General features: G+C 44.7%; 1 protein-coding gene across 2 annotated transcripts in view; it reads left to right on the top strand.

The window, feature by feature from the left end:
* SERINC5 (serine incorporator 5) overlaps nt 1–13,894 on the top strand; it is an 85,954-nt gene extending 72,060 nt beyond the window's left edge. For both annotated transcript variants that reach the window (XM_024755670.1, XM_024755671.1), the window contains 4 exons: nt 3,478–3,544; nt 6,436–6,475; nt 7,142–7,286; nt 9,365–13,894. In XM_024755670.1, the coding sequence (XP_024611438.1) occupies nt 3,478–3,544; nt 6,436–6,475; nt 7,142–7,286; nt 9,365–9,512 (400 nt within the window). In that variant the 3' untranslated portion in view covers nt 9,513–13,894. The remainder of the gene's footprint in view (nt 1–3,477; nt 3,545–6,435; nt 6,476–7,141; nt 7,287–9,364) is intronic.
* Nucleotides 13,895–14,159: the final 265 nt, after the last annotated feature.

Below are 14,159 nucleotides of genomic sequence, written 5' to 3'. Positions count from 1 at the left end.
CTCTCTCTCTCTCTCTCTCTCTCTCTCTCTCTCTCTCTCTCTCTCTCTCTCTCTCTCTCTCTCTCACTTCTTTAGGAGACTCTCATGATGACCTCCAGTCTCAGTTTCTGGCTCTCTGTCCCAAGTCCTGCTTCTGGGCACTCACTATGAGGATGTTTTTTTACTCTTGGCTGTCTTAGCTTGGAAGAAGGGCTCAGCCAAAACTCACTCGCCAGCTTTCCAACTGAGGCTGCCCTTTCTCCCAAAGCCTCTTCTACTGTACCCAGGCATTATGCTGTAAAGCAATGTCACAGCCCGGACCCCGTCAGGAGTCCCCCGATGGCTCTTCTATAAGCGGGTGCCCCTGTACCCGCTTAGGCTGGATCCTTGCTGTCATAGGCCCTGGCCTCCTCCAGCTATTCCTTAAGTCCCTCCTTGGTCTCTAGATTTTGACTGAAATTGTTATTCTGTTGGATTCAAGTTCACAAACTGTCAGATGAGACAGGATCATGGAGTCGATCAAGTTCAGTTCCCTCTTGGGAATTCTCTGACGGTCCAGTGGTTAGGACTCTGTCCTTTCATTGCCGACAGCCCAGGTTTCATCCCTGGTTGGGAAGCTAAGATCCCACAAGCTGTGCACCCCACGCCCACCCCCCAAAAAAAAGAAAAGTTCAATTCCCTCATTGTACACATAAGGAAAATTGACATGTGGAGACTGCTCCTATATTTCTCCCCCAGTTCAGGAAACCTTTCCTTACATCTCCTTTGCTGGCATATTGGGAGAGACAGGTTCATAGTCATTTCCCCCCCACCCCCGGAAGACTTGGAGTAAGGTCCTTCACTTAGGTGGAACAATCAGCTGGATGACTTGCATAATTGCATCATTAGGAGGCATTTGTGCTGTAAAATGTTTCCCGGCTATTTCAGTTTTGGCTATGCTTAAGAGAAAAAAAATAACTCTTTTTTCAGCTGTCTTAGGAATTTGAGAACAAAATTGGAAAAACTAAGAATCTTTAATAAAGGTCAAACAACTTGCTAGTTCCAAATGGGACATTTCACAACACTATAGCAGACCATATGGAAATAGGTGCAAGATTGGTAAGATGGCACTGGAGAGATTGGTTTAAATGGAGAAAAGTTGGCAAATCAAGGAGGGTTATCTATTCTTTTGGTGTGTTCTGGACCTACTGCTTTTATTTAAGAAGGGGGTGGGGGGAGTACCTTTTGGGAATCCTGTTACTGCCTAACCTGCCAGCTAGAAGTTTTCATGTCTCTGCATCAGGAACATGTTGAGGACCCCTTTCCACCAACTCTGGTTTCCACTGGGAACATAACTGAACTTGATTATACCAAGTCTGAGAACAGTCACAGGATCTCTCAAGGGCCCTGTAAGTTTGTCGGGGGCAGAATCTGTGGTCTCCGATAGGAAAGTCTGGACGTGTTGTCTAGAGATTTTCTGTGACCAAGTGGAGTTTGGCCAGTTCCCGAACCGCTGAAGCAGATGTGGAGGGGCACCTGCATTGCAAATCATTCTTCCAATATGGAAGAGATTCTGGGCATGACAGAGGTTGGGAGGAGTTGGGGGTAGCAGGGAGGCGTTTTTTTTTTTGGTTGTCACAACAACTGCAAGATGCCCCTGGCTTTTGGTGAGAGAGGGCTCAAGATAGTAAACAAATAAGGTGATTAGACCTTCTCTGTCCACTGAAGCATTGTCCCAACCAAATGCTGTCAGGCTCCTCCCACCCCCACAGGAAGTACTGGGTTAAAGTCACTCAGGCCTTAGCCCTGGAAGGGAAGAGGTTATGGATAATCCGGGAATTGTTGTCTTGTGCTGACCAGATGGGTCTTAGTAATAGCCAGAGTGCAGACAATAAGAATTTCCTAGGCTTTTAAAGAGTTTGTAAAAACAATATTTTCTCAGTAATTTTAAGAAGAGTGTTTTGTGGGTAAAGGCCATGATTGAATAAAGACCTTATTTTATGGTAACATCTACTTATAGAAGTCACATGTCACTAATGATGAACTGATTATAGGTATTTTTAGAAGAACAAAAGCTTCCCCTTTTAAAGTGCTCTCTGATGATGGAAGCAAAGTGGCAGAGGTGCCAGGATCAAAAGCTTTGCTTTTCTGAAACCATTTTATTCCCAAGAATTTATGAAATGGAATATTTATTTGAACTTTTTTAAAGAATAAATATCATCTTTCAGATGAAAATTCCAGATATTGATCTCTTCCTAAAGTTAAGTTACATTTTCCTCCATGGAAACAATATACTGTGTTAAATCATAATTCATATGCACAAAATGTAGCATGCCTTGAGTGCAGGAGCAAGATGTATGTGTTTCTTGGGCGCACAGCCATTGGGAATTGTTCCTGTCATTCCTCAGACCAGGTTCAAAGTCAGGAAGTGGGAGTGGAGTGGACCTCCATTAACATCCATCTGTTCAAAGCAGAAGTGAAAGTGATGGCATCGGACTTGAGTGGACCACAAAAGAAGCAATGCTCTTGGATCCCAGAGGACCTTTTTATGAGGAAAACTTTTTATTGTTTATTTGCATCTCATTGATCTCTTCTCTCCTTGGGAGAGAGGATGAGAATGAGCAGAGAAGGTAGTGCTGTGTCTTGCAGTTTATTTGGTTGAAATGAGTCTGCTAATTCCTGCCTCTCCACTAGCCCCTCCGCCCCCAGGCTAGCGCATTTGCTGCAGGAGGGCAGGGATTGTTGTGTGTTTCCCCGAGTCCCCAGTGCTTAGAACAGGGCCTGGCGCATGGCACACCTTCGGTAAATATTTGCTAAATCAATCTGTAAAGATTATTCATATATATTGAATATTTTTCTATTTGCTTAAAATGGTCCTTTTTTCCCCCAGGAAAAATAAATAATGTTTTTGTTTTTTTTTTTTACCACCCCTGTAAGCCAGATTTTATAACATTTTACCTCTCTAGGCATGGGGAGAGTGGCAGGAAGAATTTTTTTTAATCACACTGATAACTACTCTGTGCTGAATTTCCAAACAGAAAACCTTGCTCTGCCAAAGGCTGATTATCACAGAAAATAGTGATGACCTTTGCTTTTCATGCCTTTGCGTTTTGTTGCCATTTCTGGCTTCTTTCATTGCTTTTGATCCCTTCTAAGTGAGACTAGTCAAAGGGAGGGGAAAGATAAAAATGAAATCTGAAAATTATTGGCATTTGAGGGAGGAGAAGCGGAAACCAATAGTGAAAAACAAGATAATAGGATCAAAAAAATGACTTTTATCTTTTTTAACCTATAAACTTCTCTTTGCATAAAATGATCTCATGCAACATGGGAAAAAAACATCAGCCATCAAACAGGTTTTGGAATAAAGTGGGTTGTTAGAATAGACAACTTTTATTTAAGCAGGACTGTAGGTTAGAGTGAGCCTTTCACTGGAGCCTCCGCCAGGAGACTCTGCCCTCCTTCTATGCGATATAACACGTTAATAGGCCTTGCTGACCTTTTTTGTTTATCTCTTAGCTTGACATCGACGACCAGATCAAGTTCGGATGCTCTGCAGGGGCGGTACGCAGCTCCTGACCTGGAAGTAAGCTCATTTCCTTTTCTGGCCCTGCTTCATCTCGGAAGACCCATTTTTCAGAAGGCTTTTTATGTGTTTATTTGCATCCTTAGTGGTCTGTAGTCCACGATCCCATTTTTCTCCTCAGGAAGGAATACAGTTTTCGTCCAGGAAAAGAAATGTCCTGAATATACTACAGGATTAAAATAAATCCTTGATCTTCCTCCAACAAATTTGGCCTCTGGTGTGGCATTCGGCCGCCCCACTCCCACCAGAGGCCTGGGTAGCTCGTTGGGCTGCCCTTTGCTCGTTTCCTCTGTTGTAACAGAATGTGTGCGGGTTGTCTTAACTTCTAGCCAATCCCCCTCGTCTTTACCTGTCTGCGCTCTCCGTACATGGCACGGCCATGATGTCATAGGGTAGCTGTGGGAAGGAGAGGGGAGGAACGCGCCTGCGCTCTATACCGCCCTGCTGGGCACTGTCTGTATGTGAGTTTGTTAACTGCAGCAGCGCCAGCAGGCGGGCCATCCCATGGGGCGAAGAATGGTGAACAGTCGGCGTCCGAAGAACCAGGCTGGTCAGCATTTGCCTGTCAGTCAGCAGAATGTCATTTTCTTTCTTGTGCAAACGTCTTTTTTCTGGGGCCCTCAGTGGAACATCCACCAAGGTCACAAAAAGTCTGATCAGATGGAGGCAGCCAGGAAGAGACTCAGCCCTGACCCCAAGAATGGAACGAACAGGAGGTTCCGATGATGGCTAAGACTAGCTGTGTTCTAAGTGCTACATCTGTGACTTCATTTAATCTCCAAAGAAACCCAAGGAGGGTTTTATCTCCATTTCACAGAAGGGGGAAAAGTTAAGTCCTTGAAACTTTTGATTTGCCAGCGTGTAAACTGTGCCCTCTGGTTCCAGAGTCTGTGCTGTGTTCCTAACCACCACTGCCCGAGATTCAGCTGCTCTCTTCTGATTCTGCCTGGCGTCCAGCCCCAGCTGCATGGAGGAAGAGCCCTGGCGTCTGTCCAGATATGCGCACTTTGTTCTGCAGTGGGTCTCTGGGGATGGTCCTCCCTGCACCTGACCTGGAGATAGTGGACCATTATGAGGGGTTGTCAGTCTGCCAGTATCATTCACCAGCTCTTTCTGTCTCTTGAAGAAGGAGAAAACTGTGCTGAGTTTGAATGGGTTACTGCCTATTCTCCAGAAGAGAATGGCCTCTAGAAGGCAAGTGGTCGTTCACACCGCTGACTGGGTCACCCCCCTGCTGAGGTTGGACCGCTCTGGCTTCAATATCCCCATTGTGTACACAGTTAAAGTGCAAAGAACAGCAAGTCTCCGAGTTAGATTTAAGAGAGGATGTTTTTCTTCGCATTCCAAGGAAAGAGCCCCAGCGTTTCCCTCTGAACTGGAGAGCACACAGGATGGAAGTTGGTTTGCTAACTCCTTGCCTCACATTTCACAAGATATACCTTTGAAAGAGAGAGTTAGTCATTTCTTGTAACTTAAGCTTCAAAAGAACTGGGACCCCAGCATACCATGTCTTAGCCCCATTGAATGAATTAGTGAATCTTAGACTGTATCACTTGATCCAAGATTCTGTCAGAGCCAATCCCTCTATGACAAGTTTCCTTGATGCACGAAGGAAAAAGGGCTTGGCTTTGAGATGTAGAAATGGGACGAAGGCTCAAGCTCCTACGTCCTTGCCCCTGGCTCTCTGTTCTTTGTCGTGAAACTGTTGTTAGCCGGAAGGTGCTGAGGACCCAGAACTTCGCAGAATGTCTTGGCGTGTGTAGCATTTCTTATTCTGTTTACCAGAGTACTTCTGGAATCATGGAGTAATTTTTCGTAACCCGATTTTTTTTTTTAAATCGTTTATTGTTTTGAGTAGGTCAGAAGCATGGCATGACATTTGGAAGGAACCAAGGACTGTTAAAGGAAAGCATCCCATCCATCGCTGTCTCCAGCACCCCTGCCCCCATGAGGCAGCCAGCTCAGAGCCCGATTTTAATAGGAAATGTGGGCAGGCCTCCTGGCCCCAGATCCCTTAGTTGTTTTACCCTTTCTGAGTCTGTCAGCCCCACCATCTCCTACATACCACGTGCTGCCTATTGGGGTTCACTGCGTTCCTCTCCCAGGTCTGTCACCTAATTTTGTGACTTCAGGCCAGTTATTCAGCCCGCAGGACCCCAGTTTCCTCACGTGTAAACAGGATAATGATCCCAGCCCCAGGCGCTGAAGAGGATTTCATCAAGTAGCAAGTAGAGCAAAGCACCAGGAGTGAGCTCCATGAGTGTGGCGACCTTGTCTCATTCACTTTGTGTTCCAGGTTGAGTTTTCCAGAAGCAGCCACCGAGGCAGAGCCTGATATGCAGATGTTTATTAGGGATCAACACATGTGGAAGGAGGGAAGGGGGCAGCATGGGGCAGAGGGTGAGGTCGAAGGGCACTGCAGGCTGGACAGAGCCACTGCTCACCCCCCGGGCACTCGGAGCAGATACACGACCCATCAGAGCTGTCCCCCAGGGGTCAGTGGATGCGCCTTTACAGCCCTGCTGTGAGCGGTCATTCTGTGTGGGTTGCCCAGGATAGGCTCCCTTGAGGGTGGGGCAACCCACAGCTGGGGCAAGGCCTGGAGCTGCCTTCTAGAGCCTCGCAGTAGCTGAGCAAGCACTAAGGGAGCACCTTGGAACAGGATCTGGGTGGCTCACCTCCATGTCCTTATTTCCTGTCACTAGCGCCCAGAGCGTCTTGGAAGAACACACGTAATCAGAACCTTTCGAAGGAGTGAAGCGTGCAGTTCGGGGCTTGGGATATAGTTCAGGTGGAGAAGGTTTGGCACATAGGTGGCCTTTAGTTCTTAACCAATGTGGAGACAGAAAAGCAGAAAGCAAGCCGCCTGACTGTTGGTTTTGCCCTCGCAGGTAGCCCGGTGTTGTTTTTGCTTCGGCTCTGGTGGAGAGGGTAAGTAGACAGCTTTCCTTCTGTGCTCCATGTGGCCCTGCAGACCTGTAGCTCTAGTCTGTAGGCATTTGGGATTCAGGCACAAATAACTTGAGTGGTAAGAGGAAGTTCTTATTCCAGAGCTGGTTTATTGTTATGTGTTATACTTTACACATTCTTCCCAAAGGGTTGCCGGGATTCGTTTGTGTTGATATTCTGGCAAGCGAAGAACAGTCTATATTTTGGGTCATGTTTATATAAGTTACATTACCCAGTGAGATTTCAAGGAGCAGGAGGTGCATTTTTTAAAGGAATGATAATTTGGAAATTTTATTTCGTTCAGCTTACTTTTCTTCTTGAATTAGAGCATCCCAGGGGCTTGAGAGCTCTTGCTCTGCCCTCTCATTTTCTTCTGAGCTTATAATACGTTTTGTGTGTTTAAGGGCTCTCTTCTGTTAAAGTAAACGTGACCGACATTAGGTAACTCATCCTGTTATAGAAGGTTTTGGGGTGAGGTGGGCGTTTGGGGCTTATGGCATAGATGAAATTGCCTGAGGGTACAAATGATTTTTGACAGCTTTTCTACTCAACAGCCCCTGGGATGGAAACTAGCGAGTGTGGCTTTGCGAAAATGGTAAACATGCGTGTGTTCACTCACTGGGCTTGTGCTCGCTTTGTGGTTCACAGACACAGAAGAGCAGCAGAATGTGAAAGAGGGCCCGAGGGTCATTTATGATGAGAAGAGAAGCACTGTCTACAGCTATGCCTATTTCCACTTCGTATTCTTCTTGGCTTCCCTCTATGTGATGATGACCGTCACCAACTGGTTCAAGTGAGTGCCCCCGTTGTCTTAGATGTTTTAGAAGTTGTTAAAAAAAAGTCTTTTAAAAACATCTTTTTTAAGGAACCTCCATCCTGTTCTCCATAGTGGCTGTACCAATTCACATTCCCACCAGCAGTGCAAGAGTGTTCCCTTTTCTCCACACCCTCTCCAGCATTTATTGTTTGTAGATTTTTTGATGATGGCCATTCTGACTGGTGTGAGATGATATCTCATTGTAGTTTTGATTTGCATTTCCCTAATGATTAATGATGTTGAGCATTCTTTCATGTGTTTGTTGTCAGTCTGTGTATCTTCTTTGGAGAAATGTCTCTTTAGGTCTTCTTCCCATTTTTGGATTGGGTTGTTTGTTAAAAACATCCTATTCTTTACGGCCCAAAGATCAGATCTCTTGGAGTCAACTAACTTCTTCTCCAAGTGCTGCTGTACTCATCTTCACAGAAACAGTCCACGTTCCTGACAGTCTGTCAGCATGCTTTTTTTTTGTTTTTTTTGTTTTTTTGGTTTTTTGGTTTTTTGCGGTACATGGGCCTCTCACAGTTGTGGCCTCTCCCATTGCGGAGCACAGGCTCCGGACGCGCAGGCTCAGCGGCCATGGCTCACGGGCCCAGCCGCTCTGCGGCATGTGGGATCTTTCCAGACCGGGGCACAAACCCGTGTCCCCCACATCGGCAGGCGGACTCTCAACCACTGCGCCACCAGGGAAGCCCTAGCCTATATAATTTTTAAAACATAAATGTGATTACACATACTCTCCCCTTGCGGGTTGTTTTTTAACTTACGTGATGGACAATACATGATGGGCCTGACTTTCCCTGTCACTACATGGAGGCTCTTTTTGATTCCTTTTGGAGATTTCTTTGACCAATCCAAAGTTTCTGTTGCATCGTAATTTGTTGTGCCTGAGGATATACCTAAGATAGACATTAGAATAACTTAGGATAGACATTAAGACTCATTGTACAACAAACATGTGAGTGGCTCCTTCACGCCACACTGCTGTGGGTGGTAGGGACTATATTCTAATAGGGGAGATGGACGGTGATCCACATCAAATACAGCATGTCAAACAGTGATGACTACTGGGGAGAAAAATGAAGAAGAGGAATGAGGAGTACCCAGTGGGGTCAGGGATGCTGGGGGCAGCGGTTTCAAATAGAGTGATGGGGATGGCTTCCCTGAGGAGATTCTTCCCCAACATCCTGAGGGAGAAGAGGGTGTTAGAGCCTCTAATGCTTCCCAGTGATACCTGGAGAATTCCTAGAAAATTTTGGCTTCGGAAGTTTAAGAAAGGATGGAGGGAGAAAGTAACGTGTCAAGGATGTGGAGAAACTGGAACCCCCTCTCACTCCTGGTAGGTAAAATGGTGCAGCCACTTTGGAAAATAGTTCCTCAAAAATGTTGAACACAGAGTTATTATATGATGCAGCAATTCCACTCCTAATTATATAACCAAGAGAAAAAAAACCCACATATGTCCACGTAAAAACTTGTACACAAATGTTCATAATAGCATCATTCATAATAGCCGAAAAGTGGAAACAACCAAATGTCCATCAGCTGACACATGGGTAAACAAAAGGTGCTATATCCACACAATGGAATATTCCTCAGCAACAGAAAGGAATAAAGTACAGTTACATACTACAACATGGATACACCCTGAAAACAGTATGCTGAGTGAAAAAGCCAGTCCCAAGAGGCCACGTGATTCCATGTATGGTGACATGTCCAGAATAGGCAAAGCCATATGGACAGAAAGTGGATAAATGCATGGCAGGGGCTGGCAGGAGGAGGGAAATGAGAGGGCAGCTGAAGGGTGCCGGGTTTCTTTCTGGGGGGATGAGAATGTTCTAAAATTGATTGTGGTGATGGTTACACAAGTCTATGAATATAATAAAAATCGTGTACTTTAAGTGGGTGTGAATTACACCTGAATTGAGTTGCCAGGGAAAAAAGAAAGGCTGGAGGTGGTGGAAGCAGGGAGAGACAAGACTTGGTGGAAGAGACCTTCTCAACCACCTGTTCTCTCCCTGCACTGATCACAACTGGGTCTCTTGTTTCCGCAGCTATGAAAGTGCCAACATTGAAACCTTCTTCAGCGGGAGCTGGTCCATCTTCTGGGTCAAGATGGCTTCCTGCTGGATATGTGTGCTGTTATACCTGGGAACGCTGGTCGCTCCCCTCTGTCGACCCTCTCCACACTTCTCCGTGTGAGGATCTGAGCAATCTCCTAGGTTCTGCAGGCTGGAAGTGACGTCCTTTGAACAAACGTACCAGGAGTCTGAGCAGTGACTGGTACTTTGTGACAAGCTGGCATTCCCCCTGGCTGGCTTGAGTGGGTCTAAAAAAACTTACAGGGGGGAAAAAAAATCACCTGCTTATCTCTTTTAATTCTGAAATTTGAAAAGAAGCTACCAGTTTGTCCCCCGAAAATTGAAATTTTCACCCGAGTGGATCCTGAGTGATATATTTTGTATGTGTCTTACCCCTAAAAACTGGGATAGTAGTTAGGCAAGTATTTTCCTTCTGCATGTTTTTACCAAAACAGAGTTTGGGACATGACATTTTATCACAGGGAGAAAAGCTTACCTTGTGTGGCCTATTATTCCTATCCTTGAAATAGAAAGACGTGACAGAATCTGGGGCCCTAAGCTCCTGACAGAACGTAGACCCCTCTCCCACACCTCGGCCTGCGGGACCCCTGCTCCTGGTTCCCTGCTATTTATTGGCTACAAGAGGAAGCATCTCCTTTTAACTCCACCCTTGTGCTGTTTCCTCCCAGCCCCCAAACATTTCCCTTTGAAGTTGTGATGCTGGGAATCACAAACTTCACTCTGTCCTTGCCCTTCCCAGAGCTCCCCTCACCCTTTCTGGGTTCAACATCTTTGTTATAATGTGAAAAAGCACAATTTGCCATCACCACCCATGGGATCCCCCACCAGATTATCTCTACCTGATCTGAGTTACTGCAATACTATGACTCTTACACGTGGTGTTACTCACATGATTAGAGAACAATATTCGTGTTGTTTTCTTTGCTATAGTTCTTTCTTGTTTGTGGATTGATATTCATGATACTTTAGGACCTTACCTGGGAAGTTGCTTCTTGACTGAAGCCTGCTGCGCCCCTCTTTCCATTACTAAAGTCAGCCAGTTTTCTCTTCCACTTGAGGCCTTCGAAATTGTAAAAGCAAAAGGACTTTTGTTTTCCAGACCTGTAATGTGACCACACCATTAATGTCCATTATGATTTTGGGGGTGGATTTGCTGAGGTGAGGACCACAGGCAACACCTCAAACAGGGCTGACCAGGTAAGGCCTCCAGTTATACAAGTTGTACAAGTGACCAAATATACTTAGAAGAAAGGGTGGGTGCGGGAGAGGTATTTAACTAAGCCATAAGCAAAAGCCGCAGAAATTTCCAAAATACATACTTTTAAGGTGATACTGAAGAAAGATTTGACTCTAGGCAGCTGCCCAAGAAGACGTCTATTTTCAGTGCTGATACTCTGAGCCAGGGAAGAGTTTACGCAGTGGAGAGTCCATCAGAGACCCTGATGGAGGACGGTGGGCACCCTCCTCTTAGTATTTCATGCAGGATGGAAAGAATCCTCTCCGCACGTGGGCAGAGAGGGTCTGAGGATGAAAAGATTTGGCCTGTACTTTTTGTGCCCTGCTGTATGCATTGGGTCCCACCTAAGCTGGCCTCCAATGTGCCAAATGCCGGCCTGGGAAATTAGTCCAGTTCTTCATTTCCACTCACTGCTTTGCCCTCCTTTCAAGAAAACTGGGGGGCGGGGCCCAAACAATGGATGAATTCCTCCAGGAACTTATTTACAGTGTTGGAGGTTCGCTCATTGTGTGTGTGTGTGTGAGAGCCTTGTTTTGTAAACTTTATCAAGTTGTTTTCAGACCAGGAGCTCTTCGAGCTCGGTGGCCCAGAGATCTTCTGTAGGCACAAAATGAATGGCCGCTATGCGTGGGAGTGTGAGCTCTGTGGGTCGGACAGGTGGAGGGAGTGGGGTTGTGTGTGTCGCAGCATCCTGGCAGAGGCCACCGCAGCGGCCGGTGCAGTGACACGGGCTCTGGGTAAGCCGAAAGGAGAGGCAGCTCAGGAGCCGGGGTGCCGTCAGTGACTGGTTTCGTTGTGTCTTCTCCCTGCTGGGGTCTAGTGGGGTCTGGCATCCTGCCGTGTGACTTTAGAACTGGCCCTTCTGGCAGGTCAAGGTCAAGCCGACTGGGCCCTGTGTTCCTTAGCGGGCCTTCGTTGGGCCCTTCCTGTGCCGAAGGAAGCTCAGGGAGACACAGGGGAAAGGACATTGCCAGTGGCCAGGCCCTCGGAGTTTCCTTCCTTAGCCGCCCAAATTCTCCTACAGCCAACCCCCATTTTCCAGCTGCCTGAGACTAATAATGTTCCCTTCTGAAGGTTGGTCTGACACAAGAAGGAGAGTTACAGTCACTCTGATTTTTATTCTCAACTGAAAATTTAAGCAAGCTTATCTGAATGATCAAGGGATGTAGGTGTTCTCTGAGGACAGAGGGCATATAAATAAGTTGACTTTAATTATTAATTGTAATAAACAATACTCAGGTGATAAGTCAACATTCATGGGTTTAGAAAAACCTACATTTTTGTGCTATTGTGTTTTAAGAAACTGGAAACGTTGTGCCAATTGCTCTGAGTTGCTCTTAAGGATGATGTTCATTTGATAAATTCACTGATAATCTTTTTAAAATAATAGACTTCTGCTTCCTACAACTTTTTATACATGATTTAAAAAGTGCATTCCCAGAAGCTGCTGGTCAGACTCCTTTAGTGATGAAAGCCGAAGATACTTTAAAACTGTGTATGCTTTCTCTGTGCCGTTCATCCGATGAGGAAATTTTTTCCCCTCTCATTTTCACGAGTACAGACACTTAAGTAGGGGAAGGGATTCTTCTGGGAGTGTTGCAGTGTATGTCTAGATGTGTCACCTGACTGAAGACCAGAGACGTTTTTATCAAAGGCTTTTGGAAACCCTACTTTGTCCTCACTGGGTTGAATTTTTTAATACTGGTTAGTTGGTTTTGTCTTTGTTCTCACAGTTTCTTGGGAAATGGCTTGAAAGAATTGTTCCAGAGGTCTTTGGAGCTCCTTTGTAGAGTAGATGGGCCATGTGCGTGTGGACTGATGGAGGGTGGGGTTATTGGGGATTTGGGGTTCTGGTGCCCATCAGAATGGCTAACAGAGGGGCTCCCACACCCCATTGTTTATTTCCAGTTGCTCAGCGGTGCCTTCATTATGGGTGACCTCTGTGCAGTGCTAATTCCCCCCAAATTGTCACCTTCTGCCTTTTTAAGATTATGTGCTTAATTTTGGCCAGAAATTTACTACCATTGGTGCTTCCTGTTACCCTGCAAAGGGAATTCCAGAGCCTGTGTGCATTTAAGCTGCCTAGGCCTTTTTTCTCCTTTGACTGCCTTTCTAATGAGCATCTCATCGTGGTATGTATTCGTGTCCTACACTTCTTGGAAGTGAAAGGCGGTTTTAGTTATAACTAAGAAGGTTGTGACCTTGGGCCAAGACCCCATGTGTCCAGAGAGCACGCTGGGCCCTCCTTAATCAGGTGCAGTGCCAATGCCCCTGGATTCATGGCATTCTCTATAGGGTATTCTCCTTAATTTACTAAATCCCTTTGGCCTTGTTCTTAACTGTGTTTCCTGCCATCTTTAATATATTTGTAAAGCCTCAGACATTTTAATCCAGTTTTGCATTTTAGGCAGAAATGCATTCTGTAATGTTAGACCTGCTTCACAGGACACAGATCTTTTGAATTGATGCTAGCCATTCTAAAGACCTCTCGCTCTTTTTTCTTTTTTTCACCCTTCCTCAGTAAATCATTTGCAGAGGTGTTCATTTTGAAAGGAGGAAATATTTGGCTTTTTACCAAAGAGGTGTTCTTTTTTTAAAAGCAAAATCCTTTCAGCAAAAACTTACTTGGGGAAGGGTGGATTAAGAATGCATTTGTCCACATCCACTTCTATAGATGTTTAATCATATTTATGTGAGTAAAATGTTGGAAGAATTCTTTTTTTTTTTTTTAGAATTCTTTAAGGTAATCCTTTGTGGTGAAGGATCCTGGGAAATTCTCTCAGGTAAAGAAAGCTTGTAGCAGATGGGTAATATATGTCTTGAGAGCTATTTATAAGAAATTTAAGGATTGTTTTGTTTTCCTTTATTAAAGATTTAAGGTTTTTTTACTTTGCAAAAAAAAACTACAAAAGTTTTATAGTCGTAACTTTGTTACTTTTTTTTTTAACTTTTCTGAAATAATTAGATGTAGCCAAATTATGTGGTTATGTTTTGCTATGTTGCAATTTGAAAATGTAATATGTGTGGTAAATCTACTGTTTGAAATTTATAATGCTCTCAGATATGGTTGGAGTTTTGGTAACTTTTAAAATAGTTATTGTTTTTCCTTTAAGTCACAAAGGCAACTATGGATTTATGTTTGTTATCTTGGATACTAATTTTTCTATGAAGCAGCTGAAGTTGACCAGTCTTTTCCTAGGTAGAAAACTCAAAACTTGTTAACTTTAATAAAATTGAAAACTGTTGGTTTTTTCTCCCTTCTGTTGAATGCATTTGTAATTAAAGTCTTCCAGGTACTGTTTTCCAAAGATGTCTTCAGGTGTTAATTTGCTCTCTCTTAAGCTTCATAGAGTCTGTTCTGGTTCTAGAGAATGAAAATTCAAACAGGAAAACCCAAGCTTTTTGCCTTCTTTCTCTCTGAAAGCCCCTGCAACCTGCTTCCTTTTTCTTATTTTTACGATAACGACACTGTCTTAAATATGAGAATTAGAGTAAGTCTTTAAACAAGGT

This window comes from Neophocaena asiaeorientalis, unplaced genomic scaffold, assembly GCF_003031525.2.
Source record: "Neophocaena asiaeorientalis asiaeorientalis breed wild unplaced genomic scaffold, Neophocaena_asiaeorientalis_V1.1 scaffold37, whole genome shotgun sequence".
Taxonomy (NCBI): Eukaryota; Metazoa; Chordata; class Mammalia; order Artiodactyla; family Phocoenidae; genus Neophocaena; species Neophocaena asiaeorientalis.
Note: the sequence above shows the minus strand (reverse complement) of the source record. Positions and strands in the feature narration are given on the sequence as shown.